Source organism: Perissodus microlepis, chromosome 14 (genome assembly GCF_051167445.1).
Source record: "Perissodus microlepis isolate ML-2025 ecotype Zambia chromosome 14, ASM5116744v1, whole genome shotgun sequence".
Lineage (NCBI taxonomy): Eukaryota > Metazoa > Chordata > Actinopteri > Cichliformes > Cichlidae > Perissodus > Perissodus microlepis.
In genome coordinates, this window is record NC_140474.1 from 23816233 (window position 1) to 23838425 (window position 22193).

The 22193-nt window shown below is 38.2% G+C and overlaps 4 protein-coding genes across 4 annotated transcripts; all 4 read left to right on the forward strand.

The window, feature by feature from the left end:
* Positions 1-1649: 1649 nt before the first annotated feature.
* On the forward strand, positions 1650-6686 carry polr2i (RNA polymerase II subunit I). Its single transcript, XM_084951268.1, has 6 exons — positions 1650-1829; positions 1984-2038; positions 4055-4128; positions 4572-4646; positions 5809-5860; positions 6359-6686. The coding sequence occupies exons 1-6, from the start codon at positions 1768-1770 to the stop codon at positions 6419-6421; spliced, it is 381 nt and encodes a 126-aa protein (XP_084807394.1). The 5' UTR covers positions 1650-1767; the 3' UTR covers positions 6422-6686.
* Positions 6687-6784: 98 nt separating this feature from the next.
* Positions 6785-9477, forward strand: pglyrp5 (peptidoglycan recognition protein 5). Its single transcript, XM_084951269.1, has 3 exons — positions 6785-8510; positions 8596-8714; positions 8960-9477. Exons 1-3 carry the CDS (start codon positions 8476-8478, stop codon positions 9133-9135), a joined length of 330 nt encoding a protein of 109 aa, XP_084807395.1. The 5' UTR covers positions 6785-8475; the 3' UTR covers positions 9136-9477.
* A 4372-nt stretch (positions 9478-13849) lies between these two features.
* Positions 13850-15053, forward strand: foxg1c (forkhead box G1c). Its single transcript, XM_084951851.1, has one exon. It carries the CDS (start codon positions 13850-13852, stop codon positions 15044-15046), a length of 1197 nt encoding a protein of 398 aa, XP_084807977.1. The 3' UTR covers positions 15047-15053.
* Positions 15054-19184: 4131 nt separating this feature from the next.
* On the forward strand, positions 19185-21505 carry snrpd2 (small nuclear ribonucleoprotein D2 polypeptide). Its single transcript, XM_084951744.1, has 3 exons — positions 19185-19301; positions 20155-20334; positions 21055-21505. Coding segments are annotated over exons 1-3 (357 nt in total). The 5' UTR covers positions 19185-19299; the 3' UTR covers positions 21230-21505.
* Positions 21506-22193: the final 688 nt, after the last annotated feature.

Genomic DNA, 22193 nt, shown 5'->3' on the forward strand with positions numbered 1-22193 from the left:
GAGTGTCAGTTATACCGTCTCCAACTCAGATTCATTTGTTTTAAAAATGGACACACCATGCTTTTCTTTATTTTATATCATATGTCTGTTGCAGTGGTGGGTGCTCATATTGAACATGGCCAAGCTGGTTACAGCTAATGAAGTCAGCACTTGGCAAACATACACGAGCCAAAACTTAAGCTTTAGACTGCTCTAAACACTCACTTTTCTTTTTTTTTTGGCTCTGTATGTCAAAGTGAAGGGACATCTTTAATATAATGGTCTCAAACTCATAGCATAGGAGCGTTTGCTTGCTTGCTTTGCATAAATGTAAATCAGTTCTCTTTCCGAGCCTTAAAAAAAAAGATACAGTACTTTATAATTTCCAAGTCTGCTGTCAATTTGAATTAGGGTCTCATTGCTACGCTTGCAACAAAATGCACACAGATATTAAAAAAATTTGATTAGGTTGTGCAAAATAAAATGTCTAAACGTTTTATGTGTTTTATATTTGCGCAACAATTTTTTTTAAAAATGGAACATTTATTGAATCTTCTGACAATTTAAAAGTCATATTTGCTACATCCGGCATTTTTTAAGCAATTTATAGCTTAAAATGTATTATGCAATTTATCTGTGCTTACAGGGGGAAAAGGTTACACTGATTATGTAAAAGTAAAAAAAAAACAATTTAAAAACCTTTTTAAAAACTGTATGTATCAAATATGTTACACGAGGCAATAATGGGTTAATAACATTGTAATAATAGCTCTGTTTTCTTCAAGTGTCCAACAAGACATGGCAGTGCTAATTGGCTGCGCACAATATCAGGGCCATCTGTGTGCCTGACGATAATGACTGACTTAACCAAGGTTAATTCGGATTAGTGACATTAGTGTCAAAATGTCAATTAGATTTTGACTGGGTTTGTCTTTATATTACACGGAGCTAGTACCACACAGATGAGGACCAAAATAACATGAAGACCAGTCATTTAAGCCAGTGCGACATGAATCTTGAAGGTTTGAATAGGATTGGTTATGAACAATATGTAGTTTGGGTTTTCTGTGTTTTTATGATGACTGGTCTGTGTGAAAGCTGTTCTTACCACAGGCTAGATGTAGTGACTATGAGTTTACGCACTCAATTTGTGGGTTGCTATTTACAAACTTCGAGTCTAGCACCATTGTCTTCAACTTTTTGTTGTTGCTTTGCTTTGTTTCTTAGACACTAGTTACCAAATTTGGAGGAGAGGGTGGAATTGCTTGGTGACAACACACACTTGCACAATACAAAACAAAAACATTAGAGCAATTCTTTTTTTCTTTTTTTTTTAGTTCAGTTCAACTTTCTTTATATACTGCAGTGCCAAATCACAACAACATTCGCCCCGAGGTGCTTTATATTGTAAGGTAAACACACTACGATAATGCAACAATAACCAGAAGGAGTGGAAATGTGTGATGTTTTTAAAATAAGTCTACTGGGTTCACTCATCTAACCTAGACACATGCAAAATTAAGTAAGCAATTTAAACCCTTCGCTTGTACATGCATTGCTTCACTTCTGTGCATCTTTTGACTAATACAACAGGTCTACAAATGTGTGTCAATGCCTATTCTGTCCTCCAGCCATTTGTAGGCGCTATTTGGAAAAAAGGCAGAGCCAAAATCGTTTACGCATGCGCATACGGTCTGTTTTTAAACTTGAGGAGTGAGGCGGTAGACATTAACAACATTTGAAATTAATTGAGTTCATTACTTTTGTCCACAATAAATCGTTTCTCCGATGGATTTAGACGGTGGGACGTACGAGCCGGGATTTGTTGGCATACGGTTTTGTCAAGAATGGTGAGTGTTTGTCTGTTTTAGAGGACGTATACGTTGACGTAGCCGGCTAGCTAAAATAAGCTAGAAGCACATTAACATAATATTGTATGAACTGAAGGAATACGTACGCATAATTGAAATGAAAACCCATTAACCACTTGGCTTTGTCTTCCAGTAACAACATGTTGTATCCTAAAGAAGACAAGGAGAACCGCATCCTGCTGTATGCCGTAAGTTTGTGCTCCTCACGTGTGTGTTAACCAACAAGTATTAGTGCTACTTTCTTTAAAGTTAGCTAATCCACGATACGGCAACACTCTTCTAACAGTCCGGATTATATTGCATATTATTGTTGCAGTTGCTGGTGTTTTATGTGAGACTAAACTAAATTAAATAATTTGATATATTACAAAATGTAAGAAATAGCTCTAATATATACAAATAGCTCAATTATAAAAATCCAGAATATTACAGACATCAAATGCTGCAAAACAGCTGTAAAACTTTGTTATTTTCACTGTAGAGGATGTAACTATTGCACGGTGTACTGTACATTAGTTGGAGGAGTTGTACAGGCAGGAGTGATTTCCTCTGTTGTTCAGTGGTGCATTTGGGTAATCTCAGTCTCTAACTAAACATTCTCCTGTGACTGGCCATGTCATGGAGTGGGTGCCAGGTATTGTACAGCACTGGGAAACAGTAAATATAATTGGGTTGAAACAAAAAAAACAAAACCTACATTTAAAATGGGAAAAGATCATCATCAAATGAAACAATAATAGAAATAAATAGGACTGCACTTGCAGGATATCCTACTCAACTAGAAATGCAAGCCACCACCAGAAATGCTCTAATGTCACTGCCTACGAGCTTAGATCGAGGAATGTCCAAGAACACCTGTTTTGTAGACTTAAAGGCTCTGGTAGGAGTGTACAACTACAAGATTTCAGTTCAGAGACTCTTAAAAACAAGTCATAAAAATACAAATTTCAACTGGATCATGAAATGGACTGGGAGCTGGAGTTGCTGCATTTTGTACAACCTGCAGGCAATGAAGTAACTAATAATCAAAGCCTGCATTCAGAAACTTAGAATAGTCAAATCAAAAGCTAATGGAGACAGAAGTTACTGTCTTAGGCTACGTACACACTAGACCGGATAGATTTGAAACGGCGTTTTCGTCTGAAAACGCTCTGGGTCCACACTAGCGTTTTCAGTTGTTTTCACAGAGTTGTGCATCCACATTGAAACGGCCCAAAACGCTTACGTTCCAGTCCTGCACATGTGCAAAAGCGAGTGAGGATTAAAGAATTTGAAGAAAAGCTATCTGGAGCATGTACAAACTGATATTGATCTTTTTTAGGGCTGTCAAAATTGAGAGCAATCAAAACAACTGCTGTATAATACACTCCGCTATCTTTGTTTAATTGGTCACATGACTGCATCAGATGACTAAAATGCGTCATCGTTTTAGAAAGTCTGCGTTTTCGAATGTCCACACTGCGACGGGACAGCTCCGTTTTGAAATGTATGCGTTTTCGAGAGCGTTTTCAAAACGCTGCGTTTTTCCTTGAGGAAAACGCCATCTCAGTGTGGACGGAAGGCCAAAACGGAGAGAAAACTATGCGTTTTCAAATGAAAACGCATTAGTGTGGACGTAGTCTTAACGTCATGTGGAGGGAGGTACGCCTTCACCTTACCATGGAGCCCTCATTGAAAAAGGCTTGTCTTAACAGCAGATCTAAAAGCACAGTCAAATATCACACCAAGATTCCTTGCAACCAGGTGACAGTAAAAAGCTCAAAGGCTGATGGAGCTCTCCTTTCCATCTTAATGATTGGGATGCCCCAAAAAAAAAAAAAAAATTCTGGTTCGTTTTTCTTCAGGTTTGACAGGTTTATCTCCATCTATGATTGAACATCACTTAGACAGTACTACCAGAGCCCGAATACAAGCTAGTTATCTGCAAAGCAATGAAAGTCGATGCTGTACTTTTTAAAAATGGGTTCCAAAAAAAGAAATGTATAATGAAAATAAAATGGGACCAGTACCAAACGACTCCAAACGACCGCTGATTTAAGACATACATTTTATTGTAATGTATTGTATAAAACATTGTAAAACCATATGTAATGGAAAGGTTTTAAGGAAGATTGTTGTGATACAAGAAGAGTACCACAATAAGTCTGTAATCATTGTACTGAATGTCCTGCTCTTTAACAAAAAAATATCTTGATCTCAAACAGTGCAGGAACTGTGACTACCAACAAGAGGCAGACAACAGCTGTATCTACGTCAATAAAATCACCCATGAGGTTGAGTAAGTAACCACAATACAACATAAATTAGCAAAAGTTTTATTTCCTCAATTTGAATAATTCGTCATTTTTCGTTGCAGACTGAGTCACACGCTAAAGTGGGCGATAACTTCCTATTCAATCACTGCAGCACTTCTGAAAGCAACCAAAATGGTTATGACATCTAGGGTTAAATGCGCTGTGTAGACCCATTCAGCCACACAGATTTGATTGATTTCTCCAAAAATGTACAAAAGATTTTCTGTGTACAATTTCAGACAGTACAAAGCAGTTTTTATGTGTACTCACACGTACTGAATGGCTAATCTTTAGGAAAAAACATTAGCATTTTTTGCATGTGGTCTTCCTTTTGTAGTGCGCACAGTACTAGAATTTTAGATTGCATTCATAGGTCATGTCAGTCGATGAGCTCTAAACCTCATGCTTCCTTTTTTTTTTTTTCCAGTGAACTCACACAAATCATAGCTGATGTATCTCAGGACCCAACACTGCCAAGAACAGAAGACCACCCCTGCCCTAAGTAAGTTTTACCATACCTACTGACCTCACTCAGCGCCCATGCTTCACCTCCTGTTGATGTTTTTAAGGGTATTTTGGTTCATTATCCATTTCCGTTCTGAAGTGCTGTTCAATCAGTTTTTCAGGATTCAGCTGAATCTGAGCAGAGACTATAGCCTTGTTTGCTTAATCAATAAATTGCAGTGATCCAGTTCCACTAACAGCTATACATGCCCATGCCATAACACTGCTTCCACCGTGTTTGACAAATAATGTGATATACTTCAGGTCATGAGCTACTACTTTTCTCTTCCCGTCATTCTGGTACAAATTCATTTTGGTTTCATGTGTCCAGATATTTTTTTCCCTGATGTGAGTGGGCTCTTTTAGAGCGTGTGGCAAAATCTAATCTGGCTTTTTGCTTTTTGAGTGTAATCAGTGGTTTAGACCATTTTTTGAAACCTCTGTATTTACATTCATGATAATAATCTCATGATCTTCCACTTTAGTTCTGACTGTATAATTGACCACCTGGCTGCAAAAATGCTTATCCAATTTTGGAGTAATTATGTTTTGTTGTTGTTTTGGTTTTTTTAAAGGTCTGTAATTCCTAAGTGCTTCTACTGCAAAATATTTATTAAAAGGCATCATGATTTGTAAAACTGCATTGTTACCAATACACTTTTTAAGTAGTAAGTGAAATGTGTAGTTCTAAAAATAAGTGTACAGTCAATAATTACTGACACAGCATACTTGCTTATTTAAGCAGCAGAGCATTGTTTAATCTGCATGTCTTGTAACTGATTGGTGCACATTATCATCAATCAGTGAGACTAACTGAGTGTATGGTCATGCAAAACGGATGGAGCGTAGATTACATCACTGGGGTCTCAGCGTAAAAGCATTATATTTAACCGCATCCCTGCTCTCGTGTGTCTACATTTTATAATTACTTTATGTCTCCTTGAGTCACACTAACATACTATATATCAAGTAATTATTTAGACGGTCACAGTAGACAGGAAATTTGGATAAAGGTTCAGCCTGCCCTGAAATAAAATGTTGGTGGTCATTGTAGGTTTCCACAAGTCATTTCAACTTTAATGGACTGTGGAATGAGATGTTGTGGCTCTGATGGTGGTAACACTTTTATAACGTTTTTCTTTCACCGTTTCTCTTCTCAGATGTGGTCACAAGGAGGCAGTGTTCTTCCAGTCTCACAGTATGAAGGCTGAGGTAATTGCAACATTTGCTTTCTCTAGATCTGCACAAGCTGCAATTGCCCTACGAATAAAAGAGTGAAACATTGTACCCGACTGTTAAATAGCTGTTTTTCAATAAAGGCTGCGTTGCTGCCTTTTTTTTTTATCTGTTATCATTATTTATATATAGGTAGATAGATATATATAGATAGATAGGTAGGTAGGTAGGTAGGTATGTATATATATATATATATATATATATATATATACAGAGAGAGAGAGAGAGAGAGATTTATGGATAGGTAAACAATTGGCAACTGTTTTAATCAACTTCAATATAAAAAAAATCTTTCCCCATGTCAAAAATACAAAGCTAATACATTCTTCTTAGCCCCTGCTTTTCAGGAGGCACCACATTATTAATCCAGAATATATATTTGAGAGAGGTATTTATTTAAAAAAAATTGAAGATGAGTTACATTCCCTGCACAGATCGTTTGTTTTGACTGACACATTTTTGTGCCCCACACAGGATGCTATGCGACTGTACTACGTGTGCACGGCGCCTCACTGTGGACACCGGTGGACAGAGTGAAGCCTTCTGATAATAAAGAGGTTTAGCACTTGCTTCTATGCTGTTGCTGTCAGCACTCGTACAGTATCAAACTGGGTCTGTGTCTACAGTGAATGCATTTGGCTTTATAAAATGGCAGCATTGCTGACCCCTCTGTTATTGTTGTATGGACACTCATATCTGTCACCATGTTGTGAATATAATGTCATCAGTTTTGCTGTTGTGCTTTTTTTAGCGCTTGTCATTTTCAAATGTGTATTGTTAGATTAAAACATGTTTTCAAATATCTCTTGAGTCTTAAGAATTGTGAAACTCTTCATGCACTCCATCTCTGAGTGACACCCTGGCTACATTTTGAGAATCTTTTGTATAATTATAGTTATTTTGTTACATAATTAAGGTTATATCAAGACTAAGTAACACATAAATGTAAAACCAGGATACAACAGTTAATATAAAAGAGTCATTAGAGGGTTGTTTGTTTGTTTTTAATGAATTATTCCTGATTTGGTCTGAGTCACTCAATCAGTATTTCTGGGTTTTTTAAGAATAGCAAGAATCAGTGATCAGATAATGCTCCTAAATATTTTTAACTATAGGCCGGGAAACCTCGCCAACTCACGCACACAAGCTCACCTTCAGATCAAACCAACTGACTTCCAAGTAGAGAAGTCGGTATAGATATTCACTTCCTGTTTCCAGCCTAGACTGTTAATGATTAGTGGGGGTTAAAACCATGAAACACAAGACTGGTTGTGTGTTTTCCTTTGAGTCACATTCTCTTTGTGACACAGCTGAAAATTTAGACCACAAATCACATGTAACCAGTGCACATCCCCAATATTAACAAAATGTCTTGAGACTGTAGCTGAGTCATTCGCTTAATGCTGAACATATTCGCAGCAGAGATGAGCCAAATAAATGTACAGTCGGCAACTTTAATAAGAATTTGATAATGTAATCTACACGTCTTGTTATTTGGTTACAAACTCCATGTGGTTTTACCCATTATGTTATATATATATATACGTGTTTGTGTGTGTGTGTGTATATCAAGTGTGTTCATCTTTGGTAGTGATTTCTGTCCACAGTCTTGTTGTGGACAGAAATCATAGGTTGTTGTTGTTTTAAAGTAATTAAAGATAAATGCTGTACAATCATTCCACCCTGGAAAAAGAACAGTTCAAAGAAGTCATTCAAATCCCCAAAATTCCCATGAAATTCATGGCAAGTTTTGGATTTAGAGGGTAATTTGCAGTCTGAAGTTTGATGAGTGGATACAAACTTCAGACCCGAGCTGTAGCTACAGGTCTGCTCTCAGTCCAACTGGGAAATATGCATCTAATACATTACATTAACAAGTAAACGTGAGTAATTTTTGATGAGTCAAGTCAATTTCTTAAAGCACCAGTGACACTTCATGGACTTTCTCAGTTTTCAGACTACTCCTAAATTTGAAGATCATGACACGGCTTGTCTTTTTTCCTCCGTGCTACTGATTTTGTAATGTTAGTTAGTAGTTATGCCTGATGCGTGTGAAAAATCAGAGGTTTTCTCTAGCTGTGCAACATTCAGGAAATACTGTGTTGTACTTCCTTCTTTTTTAAGCACGTATATTCCAGACATCTTGTTGGGCAACTGTAAATTATTGCTCGGCTGGTAAAACTAGTGGGAAAATGACTCGTGCTCATTAAGTACATAATAGGTGTACTTTCCAAAACCACACCCCTTGAAACAGGCTCTTTGATAAAGGAGCTGCACTACTTGCCACGAGTTAGTCTGCTTTGTGGGACGCCATGGACCGACAAGGTATGGAAACAGACAGCTTTGCACTAAGGATGGTTTCTGGTTTACTAATTAGATTTTCTTTTTTGAATGCTGAATATCAATTTGGTTGATTTCAATCTGTTTCAGTGAGCATTGTTTCAAGGCAAGAGTGGGGAGCAGCCGCTGCCAAACAAACCAAGGCTCTGAAAGGACCTGCCCGAAGAGTTGTTATACACCACACTGCCTACCCAAGCTGCAAAGGTCTGGCTGAGTGCAAAGCCAGCCTTGTCAGTATTCAGAGATACCACATGAAAGACAGAAAGTTTGATGATATTGGATACAAGTGAGTTCCTCTGTTAGTGCACAAGAACTGTGTGCAAATGTTTGGTTTTGTTATCAAAGCTTACCTGTACTTCTTCAATGTTTAGTTTTCTTGTTGCTGGAGATGGGACTGTGTTCGAGGGTCGTGGCTGGGGTGTGATGGGCGCACATGCCAAAGACCACAACAGTGACTCACTGGGAATTGCCTTCATGGGGAATTTCAACAGTAAGCACTCCTTATTTTGTGTGTATCATATACAAGAGCATGTTCTTCAGGGTGTAGACATAAAATGATAAGGCTGGGCCTGTGTGTGCAATACAAACGTTAATCTTTCTTTAGTAACCGCACCTTGTATCATAGGAAAAGATCATAAAAGCAGGGTAATTTTAATACAACAAGCACACACACACATTGGATATTGCACATTATTCTCCATATAATGATAAAGCTACTTCTTGTTTTCATTGCAGATGAGCCGCCGAGTGAAAAAGCAGTCGTTGCGGTGAAACAGCTGCTACAGTCTGGAGTTTCCGCAGGATTTCTACAGCCTGGGTTTGACCTGTATGGACACAGAGATCTGGGAAACACAGAGTGTCCAGGAGAAAAGCTTTACGCCGCACTGCCACGACTGAGGAGCACGTCGTGAACCTCGCAGACGATTTGTCAGTGTTTTGAGGGGAAATTGCACACAGACCCCATGACCAGCTTCTGTGAAGTAAGCAAGGTGTTAGGAGGAAGAAGCTTTCTAGATCCGACACTAATGCTCAGGTTTCTTTTTTTTCCTCGTCACATTATATGCATATTATTTGCACATTATTATATTTTTTATTATCTGTTAGCAGGAAGAGTCTGTTTTCACAGCCTGTCAGAGCTTTCTTTTACAGCAGAGGGAGCCGTTGCATGGGATGAGAATAACGCAGGCTTTATCTGTTTAGAAGTGCAACTGGAAACCACGATACATGAATAAACAGTTGAATGTTGTGTGAAAGTTTACATTTTTATTTGAATATGCTGATTTAATCTATAATCTTTTTTTTTTTCTTTAAAAAATACAATTGCTTGAATCAAACTGTTACCGTGTTGTGCTTAAGGTTTTTAGAGAGGTGGAAAAAAATACCACCAGTGATATTTAAGATCTTGGTAGCATTATCAAGCCTGCATGTCATTGTGTTTGGAATCATGATAGTTTTGAATGAATTCTCATCAAACTTTGCATGGGTGTACAGTAGGGTCATGTTAACAGTGCATTAAAATTTGGATTGCATCCACCGAAGTCTTCAAGGTCGCCTCAATGATTAATTGGTTAAGAATTGACAAAACGTCTTATAATTTAAAAACTATCATTCCAAAAATTTTCTGTGTGATGTCAACATATAGAAAGCACCGTAAAGATTTCAAATATTGTGTCACATTTGTTGCATCTTCGAGATCAGCAGACTAATCTGAAGATCAAAGTAAAAGAAAATTCTATATAGAGCTATTTAAAATTTAGTGCTGTCAACATATAGGCATATAGGGAATAATATATGGGGATTCTAAGTTATTGTGGACCTCTGACCTCTTCTACAAGGTCAATTTTTTATAAAATGTCTTGTATCTTTAAAGTTGTACTTAAAATTCTGCTGCCTTTGTTTGTATCGGCAACAATCAGGAAATAATTCAGGTGTATGGGGATTCGAAATATCACATTATAGTTTGGCTTTTAAATTTCACATCCGCCTTTCTTTTATGCTGACCTCAAAAATGTGTTTTATATTTAAAGAGACAAAGACAATGAGCTTCCTAGTTAGTTGGAAATATATTGTAGTATCCTATTATATAATAAGTTATTCATGTCCCGTTATTTACAAATCAGTACCTATTATCCATTATCTACTTCTCCAAAATGTAATGTAAATGTATAATCAAAGTAAACATCTGTCAAATTTCTCTTCACTAATTTTTTCTTAAAGGACGTTTAAAAAGAACAAAGAAAATAAAAAGAATACAATAAAAACACAATATTGTTCCTTTAAAAGTTAAAAAAACAAACTGAGCTGTCTTGGCAGAGGTTTGCAGTCTCACAGTGCTTCTTTTTATTACTCGATTCATTGTTTGTTTGATTTTTTTTTACGTATGCGAGGAATTTTCTCTTTTTCTCTATCACAAACACCACACAGGGTTAAGGGTTTTTTTTAGTATGTAGTTAGAAGAGTTAATGATAATGATATTATCACAATATCTGTAAGAAATTCCAAGAAGTACCAATGCTACTTGTCTAAGCTATCTTTTAGTTTGTTTATTGAGTGTTTTGTTTCATTTTTGGCAAACAGATTAAAGTTAAAATAACAGTTGCAGAAGTCCGTGAGACTGTCTGTAGCCACAACTGTGCAAAAAGAACAACTATACCTCAAGGTAATGTAAACTAGAGGTGAACAAGACCAAACATCTGCCACTCAGGTGAAATAATCACTTGCAAGAGGCAGAAAAAAAGACAGTTTGTGTGCGAGACCACGGGCTCACAAAAATAGAATATGTGTATTATTAAAATAATAGAGTTTTTTATCACAGTTAGCTATGCTGGCATATCGCAGCAACACTTGTTAAACAGCAGAATAATTATTAAGTATATTATTGAACAACAAACAATCTTTACAAGTCCTGTTTTCTCATGCAAATGTCCTTCAAATATCTCTGCAAAAAACACTGTAAACAACACAAGATATGGAATCAAGGGCATTGTAAGTGCTGAAACAACAATGCATGCTTTCTGCAGTGCCAGAAACATTCCCAACAAGTGCTCACTTGTGCAGCACACAGAGTATGGAGGAGGGCCCTATCAAACAGGCTAAATGGCAAAGGTATTAGACTGTATGACTAATCCTTGTCTTCATGACTAATATATAGTAGACTTTATTGTTGTCAATGATCAGTGTAACTGAACAAGATGCTAGGGCACAGCTACAGTGAAAGTTCAATGTGTTCAGACAGGGAAGGGAAGTGCTGTGTAAATTCTAATAGATTCATCAAATTAAATGGATTTCTTTCTTCTGTGAGAAGAATTTGAAACAATAATCCAACCAAGAAGCATGTATATTATTCTTTTATTATTATTACCTTGTCATTGTCGGAACAGATATTAGATATCATTGCACTGGCTATACATGAATCTTTTTAAACGTTTGTTGAGCAATAAACTTAATAAACTAAGTCAAAGTAACGCAAAGGCATTGAGTTTGTGTGTCGCCCCTTCCAAGTGGTGAAAAAACAGATATTAGATATTAAATTATAAAACCTGATATGAATTTGCAATCTGTGTGTGTGTGTGTGTGTGTGATGACCTTTTGTTCACTCCTGCTGCTGTATGTAGAATAGAAAATAACACAAGGCTATAACTCATCGCCCCTTAGGCCCTGCTTCACTTTCTTGTGGTTGAAGGAGTGCCCACATTACTCAGGAACCTCACGTGAACTTATCGTTTGTACCGGTGTGATATGGAGAGGTGAAGGCCTTTCAGACAATAAAACAAGCAGCTTTGTTCACCTCAAGGAAAAACTCATATTTCTGTCTTACATTCATTTACACCAAATCTATTTCATCTCCTTTCTGATGGAAAGGCATCATAGCAGAAACAGTTATTGGCAGGATTTATTGACAGTCACATATTTAGAGTGAAGAAAAGCAATCTGACTTCTGCTTGGAGAGCAGAGCACAATGTAAAATATAATGATGTGGTTTTCTTTAAATGATGTATTCCTCCTTAAGTAGGAATACATACATGTGGCACTGCAGTAACATGCAAGTAGGGCACGTGAACTTGATGTATCGTGCCAAAGTAAGCAGGCTCAGCTTAATTCTAACTTAAATGCATTTAAACCAGGATGGTGTAGGTGCCTTAAAAAGAAGTGAACTCTGAAAATGAGTTTATGAGCAGCCTAATGAATTTATATCATTAGGAGTGCTTGTACACACTATTAACATTACATGTTTCGTCATTTCCATACCCCACAGGCTTCATTGCTACAGGACACTGCTTTAATTAGGTGCTATTTCAACAACAGCCTAGGTCATTAACGGGGCTGGAACTCATTCGTTGCCACCGGAGTCTCAGTCATGGTGGCCTGTTGCTAGCTGAACTTTAACACTGTTCTCAGCGACATGAACACTCCAAAGCATGTCCACGAAAAATCAAAACCTGGATACGTCATGTCTGAAATGACCACTGCGTTATCATTAAAATAATCATTTCAAGTGAAACCTTAACGTGTCGACAAATTCATCTGCTTTCTTCATCAGTGGACAACTGTTCAAACTAAGAAAAGTCAAGGTTAGCATTAAGTAGCAAGTAACCTACGCAGAGAGAAAACTCACTGTGAGTAATTATTAGATTTAAGAGAAGCATGGATTAAGTCAAGCACACTGTTTAATTTGACGTAAGGAGGCAGTTTTCAGTTACAGAGAATCTCTGGCTACTGTTTATTTAATTTTACCACATTTTTGCCCAGAAATAATAAAAAATGTTTGCATCATAAATGCATGCTACTCAGAGCTGGTTTAAATTACGAAATAACTTGTACGTGTAATAATCTTGCCCTTCATTCTGCGTTTTAGCCTGCTCGTCTTTGGCCCGTTATATACAGGATCATTCGGTCTCTACAGCGTCTTCATTCTCTTGATCGGCATTTTGCCAAACTGGCTCCTATGATGTCGATTAAGGTGCGCAAAGAGAGAAAGCAGAGAAGAAGAAAAACGAGAGAGAAAGATGAGGCCAGCCCAGGGGGTGAGGCGCGTGTGAGAGTGTTGAATTTCATGAGTCACGGAAGTGTTATAATTGCACCCCAGAGTTCACTGATCAGTCACATAGATTGACAGCACATCCATGTCATCCCGGGTTCAAGCCCGCCTTGGCACAGTGTGTTTGGTATCATGGCACATCCTTTCATTCTCAAATTCTTATAGATTTTTCTTTGGGGGGTTTTGATAGGTGCTTATGGGGAAAAACATCACACGAGTCATATTTTAGTGTGTTGCTTTGATTTTATGGATAAAAGGCGTTTAACTCTTCACTGGAATAAATGAATTATCTTTTAACTAAAATAGACCCACTTGACTCAAAGTACGGACACATGCGCACAACACGTCCCAGGATGATTCTCTTTTATGCGCAGTTACAAAGTAAACACCAACGCGAGTCGTTTTGGAGGTAACGAGTCCTGAGCTGCTGTGATCATGCGCATTTGTTGTCACGCTGTCTGGCCCGTGCGTCTTTGGCTCTTTACCACTTTGAGTCGACGCATCTTTGCTCTGTGTGTTCAGCGGTGCGCTCTCCTGTGATCTCCGGACAGCTTTGAGAATTTCGAGAGTGTTTTTTAACCTTTGGGATGGAGATTGAGGATGTGAAAACTTCAAGCCGATTATTCCACAAGTCTTCATTCAGCATCAGCAGCCTGTTGTGGAGACGAGAAGGAGTGATGGGTGACCAGGAGTCTGCTTCTCAGTCCCAGAAAGTGCGCTCTAGCCAGCTTGCAAAAGCCAGCCATGATCAAAACTTTGAAAAGTCAAAAGAATGCGCCAAAGTGGAAACCAAAGCGGGGACTGTAACTGGGAGACGAGAAGGAAATAAGGAAGAATCGAGGAAAACCGGTGGGGCAGAAGAAAGCGTCAAACCCGAAAAACCTCCTTTTAGTTACAACGCGCTCATCATGATGGCGATCCGCCAAAGTCCCGAACGACGGCTCACGCTCAACGGCATCTATGAGTTCATCATGGAAAACTTTCCGTACTACCGGCAAAACAGACAAGGGTGGCAAAATTCAATCAGGCACAACCTGAGCCTAAACAAGTGTTTCGTGAAAGTGCCGCGCCACTACGACGATCCCGGCAAAGGCAACTACTGGATGCTGGACCCCTGCAGCGAGGACGTCTTCATAGGTGGCACATCGGGAAAACTGCGGCGCAGAGCCGCAGCTGGCTCCAGGGCCAAGCTCGGGCTGAAGAGAGGAGGCGATCGTGTGATGCCCTCGGGCACTGCAACCAGCGTCACTCTGGCCGCAGCCAGTTCGTTTTACTGGCCGGTTCCGCCGTTTCTACCTCTCCAAGCGCCGGTGCGCACCCACCTTGGCGCGGGGGCATATCTGAGCGCGCACCCTCGCTTCTCCAACCACGCCACGTCAGTGGTCTCACAGCGGGCCCGACTGAGCGCAAACGCTGCGGACGCTGACCGGTTCTTGCAGACGCACCAGGAGATGTCTTACATCGGACTCAGTTGCGCGCAGTCCCGTCGCCACCAGATCGGCGCCGCGTGCACCGCCTTCTCCGCCTCCATCCCCGCGTGCACGCTGCCGCTGACAGACCCGTGCTCTTTTAACATGATCTCCGGACAAGCCAGCTACTTTTACTCTCACCACATACCGTGCGCCTCCACGTTTAGTCAAGAGGAGTGCGCCACCTCCAAGACACCAGCGGCGACGTTTTTACCCAAGAGCGGTCACTCAGACCTCGGAGGATGCTGCGGTGACTTTTCAAATTACTGCCCTCAAGTCAGCCCGAGCCCGTCGTCTTGGAATATAGAGAAATAGATACAGTCCCGACAGCCAGTGTGTGAGATTTGAAACATTGCTGTAGATAGTTTGCTAATTGTTGGAAACAAAAGGCAAAGCCAAAGAATCCCGATGAATGATAAAAATCCTGCAATATTTACCCAAATGTCTGCGTCACAGTGGATGTATCTAAGTAAAAAAGCGTTAATAGACTTGGATTATTTCTCAGAGTTGCAAAGTTTAAATGACCAAAAAATAAATGACGCGTGAACTATAAGTCTTAAAATACTTCCTCTGACAAACACATTTCCGAAAATGAGCAAAAAAAAAAAGTGTATTTGCATATAATGTGAATCCTAGGTTATGCGCGGATATGCGTAGATCATTTTTTTTTAATGCAATTAACGTTCACCGAGTTTGCATCTGCTTCTGAAATTGTACTAGAAAAAATATTATCCTTTGTTAACTTTCCTCATCAATGATTTCCCACATGTGTGTTTATTGGTATCAAAAAGTGAAGGTTTTTTCGGCGCATGTCACCAGTTTTGGGTTGAAGGGAGGTGAGAAGAAAACACGATTTTAAACATCAAATAAAATCGAAAAGTATAAAACTTTTGATGAAGGGAATCGCTTTCTCCAGCATGGTATCCAACACATTAAAATATTACTTTGGAAAGGTTCCAGCTTAATTTTAAACGAACGGGTGGAACCGGGTTTTTGTTTTTTTTTTGGTTTGGTTTGGTTTTTTGGTTTTTTAGTCCAGGGACTTTTTAAATTATGAGTTTTCAGTTTGGGTGAAAATGCGATGTGAAAATGATACTTAAACTGCTCATTTGCTGCACTTACTGTCTTCGATTTCGTTAATGTTGCAACCATATATATATTACATTCCCATTTTAATGACCTTACATGTAATTAAACGATAAATAATGCATTTTTAATTGTGTTTTATTTTAACCTCATTAAAAGCTACTGTTGTTGATTGTTCTTATTTGGATGTGTTATTAAATGTTTCACCCTGGAGATTTGAGCCCGCACAATAAGAACTATATATAGACTGGATTGAGTGTTTTAAGGAAAGGTTGTGAGGCACAGAGGCCTCTGTGCTCTGAGCCATTCTTTTTTTTTTTTTTGTTTATGAACAGTTCCACTAAAAAGGTTTCTCGGGGAGATATCGTGTGGAAAAGGTTGTGATGTAACCTCAACAGGTAGACATGGCATTTCCAGTCGCGCAGATCTTATTGATCTGTCTTGTGTTTCAACCTGCGCTGACATCACTGCCTGTTAAACTTTCCCTCACCTCTCCTCGCCGCTGCCCCCTGGAGATATAAATTAATAGATGTATGTGGATGCAGATTAGAGCAGATGTCTCTTTTAAACAAAGGGTTCTTTATCAAAAACATAAATAGAAAGAAAGAAAAAACCTCAGCCCGCCACCTTTCCAAAGCCAGTCACATCCACAGTCACGTGTGGTTAAAGCAGACTGGATCAGGTAACTTCACTGTTGCCAAACTCACCGTCTAGATAGATACAAAAGATAATATTTACACTTTGGCATGAAGGACTGTGGTGTGCAGAGCAGCAAGGGGGAGCTTAGCTGTGAAGCAACAAGCTTTTGGTGCAAAGTAGACTTTTGTATCCTGAGGCAAGAGTAAGAAGATACTGTTTGCTGTTAGTGTAATAAATAACATGTTTAGTTTGACAGCTCTACTAATAACCATAGAGCTATAATTCACCCTGCTACAATAAGGTTTCGCTGGTTTTTGGTGTGCAGGAGGCTGCAGAAATCAGGATGGCCTTTTCAAAATCAACCAGAAGTTAAAAAAAACCTCTTTAGTTATCATCTCTTTCAGTTTTTTAGATGCATTTTTTAAAATGTACAACAAAATGTAAAGTGGGAATAACACGTCTGTTTGTTCTGTTTGATTTGGGTGAGAAGGAAAGGGTCTTTGAACACCCTCACATATCTGCATTTGTTATTCCGTTAAAATTAGGTTGGACTTCAGTTGCTGAGCATGAAGCAGTCCATGCCAAACCTTCGACGTCTCCCTCCACATCATTTCTGTTTGGAGAAACAGAGCAGCTCTTTAAAGCCACTGAACATTCTGCATCAGTATCAAAGTGCACCTGTTTGACCAGCTTGTTTCTCCCACGCTGCAAAAGTTTCAGGCTGTTTATGCTCCAACATTTTCTGTCAAAAAGAAACCTTGTTAACACAAGCTACCACAAATTCTTCTTCTTATTATTATTATTATAAATCAAACAGATTAAACAGATTTTTGTTGTGCACTGAAAAAGAGCTTAAAAAACACTTATGGGAAAGGGTGGCTATCACTCTGTTCCTGGCATGTCCTTGTTCAGTGTAAGGTGTTGTATAGGTTCAGTTTCACTCACATTAGACACTCTAAATCCTTTCCAAATGTAGAGTCAATCTGTCATACCCACACCTCTTTGACACACGCTTTCTGGAGGTGTCCTAACGTGTTCACGTGTTTGAACTCAATCTTCAGAGTGCTGTCAGATATTTCTTTCAGACTAGTAATTCAGTCTGACTATTTCACCATATTTGGGATTTTGGGTAAGAATAATAACCTTCCTGTAAATGAAGTCAAAATAACAAAAGTTGCCACCTTGTGCTGCTTGAGGGAGGTGATGCAAACTTGAGATATTAAGATTTACAGTATGTCCACAATATGTTTTGATAAATCTGCGGGAATTGTAAATCCTTTAAAATCCCGTTCACTTTCTTGTAGGTCTATCAATCCATTTTCTTAGAAAAACAATCCAATTAAATGAATCTTACAGTTACTTTGTGCATCTGCATGACTGTTAAAGTGTATGTTTTTTACTAATTTTTTGTTCTCACTGTTCTGTCTGTTTTGAAAGCCAATAAAATTTAGGTTAACAAAAAGGAAACTTTACTTTTTCTATTTAGCTGTTTCATATATTTTCTTCTTGTCTTTTTGGTTAGTTGCTGAGTATTTGCCTGCTCTCTTAACTGACCAAAGTCTTTTCAGGCTCCCACAGTTCCGTTTCATGTATATGAGCTCATTTTACACCACAGTTTAGGATGCAAGACTTTTGGCTGAGCTAGGTGTGCTCCATAAAGATGTACCCCAGCAGCGCTCGTAATCGATCCCAGTCAATCACACTCCCCTCCTCAGCAGCACACAGGCTGCCATTATCTGCAGCAAGTGCTTTCGACAGGTAGATCTGCCACCACTGAAACAAGGTGGGTGGGATGGACACCTATAGGCGTCTGTCTGTCTCTTGTCAGAAAGCCAATCTCCCTCTCTCAGACATAGACGTGCTCTTTTTACTCGTTCTTGCTGTACCAAAGAGCAAAACAATGACTTAACTGTTTGAGTCTGCATATCAGTTTGACTGCTCTCTGATTTATTTCCTTTATCCTATAACATCTTCTTAAGAACTCTGAGTTATATTGAGTCCCTTGGCGTTAATATTATTTTTATTTTATTTTATTTTTAATTATTATTAGAGCATGTTGTTTCAGTATTCTTTGCAGAAAAAAAACATAAAATTACCACAGTGTAAAATTGCTCTATTCCCTATAATAAGTAAAATAATAAGTAAAATTATGCTTTCAAACTGAAAGACAATTTGAGCATGCTTACATAAGAATTTATCCTGTATTTAATATGTTAACAGCGATGTCAATTTTATATGTATATACCATATTTTACTACGCGTAATCTCATGGGCTTACCATAAAAGTTAAAACCATTGAAAGCTTTATCAACTAATAGAAAGATTTATAGTTTATCCTGTACTCAACTGGGAGCCAATGAAGTGACTTCGGCACTGGAGTAATATGTTTAAATCTTCATGTATGTGTGAGGACTCTTATCAAACTATATGATTACCAAAACTGATTATCCAAAAAAAATGTTCTGTCTCTGATTTTCTGGACTAAAAACAAATATTTCTGTCTTACCTCTTAAAATTCAGCAATTAATGTGTCATTAGTTTGTGAACAGGATAGATCACCGGAGTAGAATAATAAAATCATATCTAGTCAGCTTTTAGAAGCAGTCTATTGAATAAAATGTAAAATATAATGCAATTAATGATGGACATGGTGTGTTTCAGATGGACTTCTTTGTAGCGTTTAGTGAGCCTGTAGTAACCCGGTAGTTCTAGCGGCGTTTTTGAAGCGCCTTCTAATAGACCCGGAAGTCGTTTGATCCACGCGAGCCCAACGGAATCGTTGCAGAGCGAGCTGAAAACGACCGAATTGTTGCAGAGTGAGCTGAAAACGACCTAAAGAAACCATGTAAGTGTTTGTGATGATCAGCTGCTGTTATGAGTGACTGGTTATTCTTTCAGACACTGAAATCCGCTAATAGCGAGCATTTAAAAGGCTAACATTGTTAGCCTTTCTGCTACCCGGGCCGGTTAGCTTGATGCTTTTTAGACGCTTTCGGAGCTCTGCCTTTTCATAACTAGCTGTGTTACAGATTTGTTGTAGTTACATCTAAAGTAGTTCGTACATCTGGTCTTCTTTGTTGTAAAGTTTCAAAATACTGATTCCGAAATCAGACTATAGCGTAAATGCTAGTTTTCTAAATGCTAACAAAAGACAATGTGTGAGCGTGCGTTTTCATGCTGGTAACTAATTGCGACCTATGGCAGTCTAGTGACGTAAAGATTATTATTATTTTAAATAGTTTAGCATAAAAGTCCCAAAATATGACTCACTGAAGCTTTTAAATGGCTAGGTTTAAGCTTCAGTGTGTTGTGTGTGTGCTGTCTGATAAATGCATCTCTGTGCCCAATACCTATTTTTTTACAGGTGTAGTGAGGTACTTTACTTTGTGTACTGTGTACAGTTTAAGTTTTCCACTTAACTTTTCTCAGTAAGTAGTCACACAACAAATAATGAATGAATTTTTGCGAAATGTTATAATAATAAAAAAAAAAACATCAAAATGTATAATCAGGCTATCTGTACATGAGCTGTGTCAACGCACAAAAATCCCTGTTGTAGGATCAATAAAGTCTTGTTTTATCTTAGTAACAGAAAAACCTCCAATAGTGCTACTTTACTACTTCAAATATGCTATTGTCATTGTTACACTCATTTATTAGGATACTGTTATGATGTTGTCTCATTGTTTCATTTGCAGGAGCCTCTTAACGAAGCCCAAGTCAGAGATGACCCCTGAAGAGCTTCAGAAGCGAGAGGAGGAGGAGTTCAACACCGGCCCCCTCTCAGTCCTCACCCAGTCAGTGAAGAACAACACGCAGGTCCTCATAAACTGTCGCAACAATAAGAAGCTGCTCGGAAGAGTCAAGGCTTTTGACAGGTACTGAATCAGACACTTATTTAGTATTTAACACTCTTGAGGGTATAAAGTGAGACTTACTTGTTTATATCAGTGTGTTTTTTTTATCGTGTTTCTTTTGTCTGTTTTCTTACATTTAAGCCTTTATTTCATTATTATTGCTATCCAATGGTGATAACATGCTATCGCGTCACTTTGGTCCCTTTTTAGTATTCACTCGTTTCCTATTTTTCTCCATTGGAGTCACATTTAGCACCTTTAATTTATTATTAAATATTGCCCTCTCTCAAAGGTAAAAATAACCAAACACATTTAGTTTGTTATTCTTGTATAATGTAGCTGGAACATCATAATCCTCAGGCACATTTGATCATTTTAATTAGCTGGTTTACACACCTAATGAGTGAAAGATCTGCCGGCTGAATCCCGGAGGAAATGCCAACTCCTATTGCCGTTGCGTCAGAAAAATCTGTTATAGAAATTGAAAACATGCAGAACTACCCACCGGGATAACCCACTGTGAATGAGGTAGCAGCTAAAAAGTAGTTTTTGGTTTGTTTTTTCCATTATAGGTGTGATATTTATTTATTATTTCTTCTGATACTGCAAAAGATTTAAAAAAAAATCACAGAACATGTAAATGCATATGTATGAGTACATAAGTAAAATCACAGGTCTTTTATTTATGTATGCATTTATTTTCTATAAATTACTAAAATTACATCACCACCGGCATTTCAGGCATTGCAACATGGTCTTGGAGAACGTGAAGGAGATGTGGACAGAAGTTCCGAAGAGCGGGAAGGGAAAGAAGAAGTCGAAGCCCGTAAATAAGGACCGCTACATTTCTAAAATGTTCCTCAGGGGGGATTCTGTCATCGTGGTGCTGAGAAATCCTCTGATCACAGGAAAATGAACTCTCTGAACCGCTCACCTATTCCTTTTTTTTTTTTTCTTTTCTTACACTTCCTCAAGGCAATTGATTGTAGTTGCCGTAACCTTATTTGTTTTGATTTTGATGTTGGATCACTGAATTCACTATTAAGACAGAAAACATGTCATCAAAAATATGTTTCTCCCATTTTGACGGTCATTTAAAATGTTAGGCATGAAAGTGACCAATTTTTTTCTTTGTCTGTGGAGCTTTTCTGTCTTTTTCATTTTCATAATAAAAGTGATGAAGAGATGAAAACATTGTGCAGATATTTTTATAGCTTTTAGAGTGCGTGTAGTTAACATTACACAAATGTAGACTTTATATTATTAATTTCTCTGACAAAACAATGGTTTTATGTTTTCAGATTGTCTGTTTATCCCATTCTCAAGAATTCAATATTTCAGCTTCATCACATTTGGTACATCTATTTATGTTCACTTGGGCTAAAAATCAACATCCCTGACCTCAAAAACCATTTTGGCTCCAACTAAAGAATTAATTTAATAATCACTGCACGGTTTCACACAAACATCTGACTTGGTCTTTAACTTTACCAGTAATTAAAATGATGATGTGATAAACTTGAATAACCATAACATTTACAGTGACATAACGTCTCACCAAAAAAGAAAAAGAACTTTGCTTATTATTCAGGGCCAGAACTCAAAAACAGAGGATTTGTTCTGACACAAAAAGGTGACTTTAATCTTTGCCGCCCACTTGAAGTCCCTAAAAGTCCTTTTTACGTATCAGTTTGGACGGATGTTACTATAAAGTTCAACTTCACTAATCGACGAGCGCATACGCTCATGAGGTTGTACTTGGTGGTATTTTGTAGCGCTCATTCAGTGCAGTCATTGAAAAGTTATTTCTCCTTGCCAGCCTCCCCTTCTCCTCCTCATCCTCCTCCTTCCACTGTCACCCTTTCACTCTCCCCTGACAG

What these genes read in the sequence shown, in the direction of transcription:
- polr2i (XM_084951268.1), top strand. Translation starts at nt 1,768, where the DNA reads ATGGATTTAGACGGTGGGACGTACGAGCCGGGATTTGTTGGCATACGG. An exon ending in ACCGCATCCTGCTGTATGCC is followed by an intron (nt 2,039 to 4,054) that starts GTAAGTTTGTGC and finishes GATCTCAAACAG; the next exon opens with TGCAGGAACTGTGACTACCA. An exon ending in AAAATCACCCATGAGGTTGA is followed by an intron (nt 4,129 to 4,571) that starts GTAAGTAACCAC and finishes TTTTTTTTCCAG; the next exon opens with TGAACTCACACAAATCATAG.
- pglyrp5 (XM_084951269.1), top strand. Translation starts at nt 8,476, where the DNA reads ATGAAAGACAGAAAGTTTGATGATATTGGATACAA. An exon ending in TTTGATGATATTGGATACAA is followed by an intron (nt 8,511 to 8,595) that starts GTGAGTTCCTCT and finishes TTCAATGTTTAG; the next exon opens with TTTTCTTGTTGCTGGAGATG. An exon ending in CTTCATGGGGAATTTCAACA is followed by an intron (nt 8,715 to 8,959) that starts GTAAGCACTCCT and finishes TTTTCATTGCAG; the next exon opens with ATGAGCCGCCGAGTGAAAAA.
- foxg1c (XM_084951851.1), top strand. Translation starts at nt 13,850, where the DNA reads ATGGAGATTGAGGATGTGAAAACTTCAAGCCGATTATTCCACAAGTCT.
- snrpd2 (XM_084951744.1), top strand. An exon ending in AGAGTCAAGGCTTTTGACAG is followed by an intron (nt 20,335 to 21,054) that starts GTACTGAATCAG and finishes CCGGCATTTCAG; the next exon opens with GCATTGCAACATGGTCTTGG.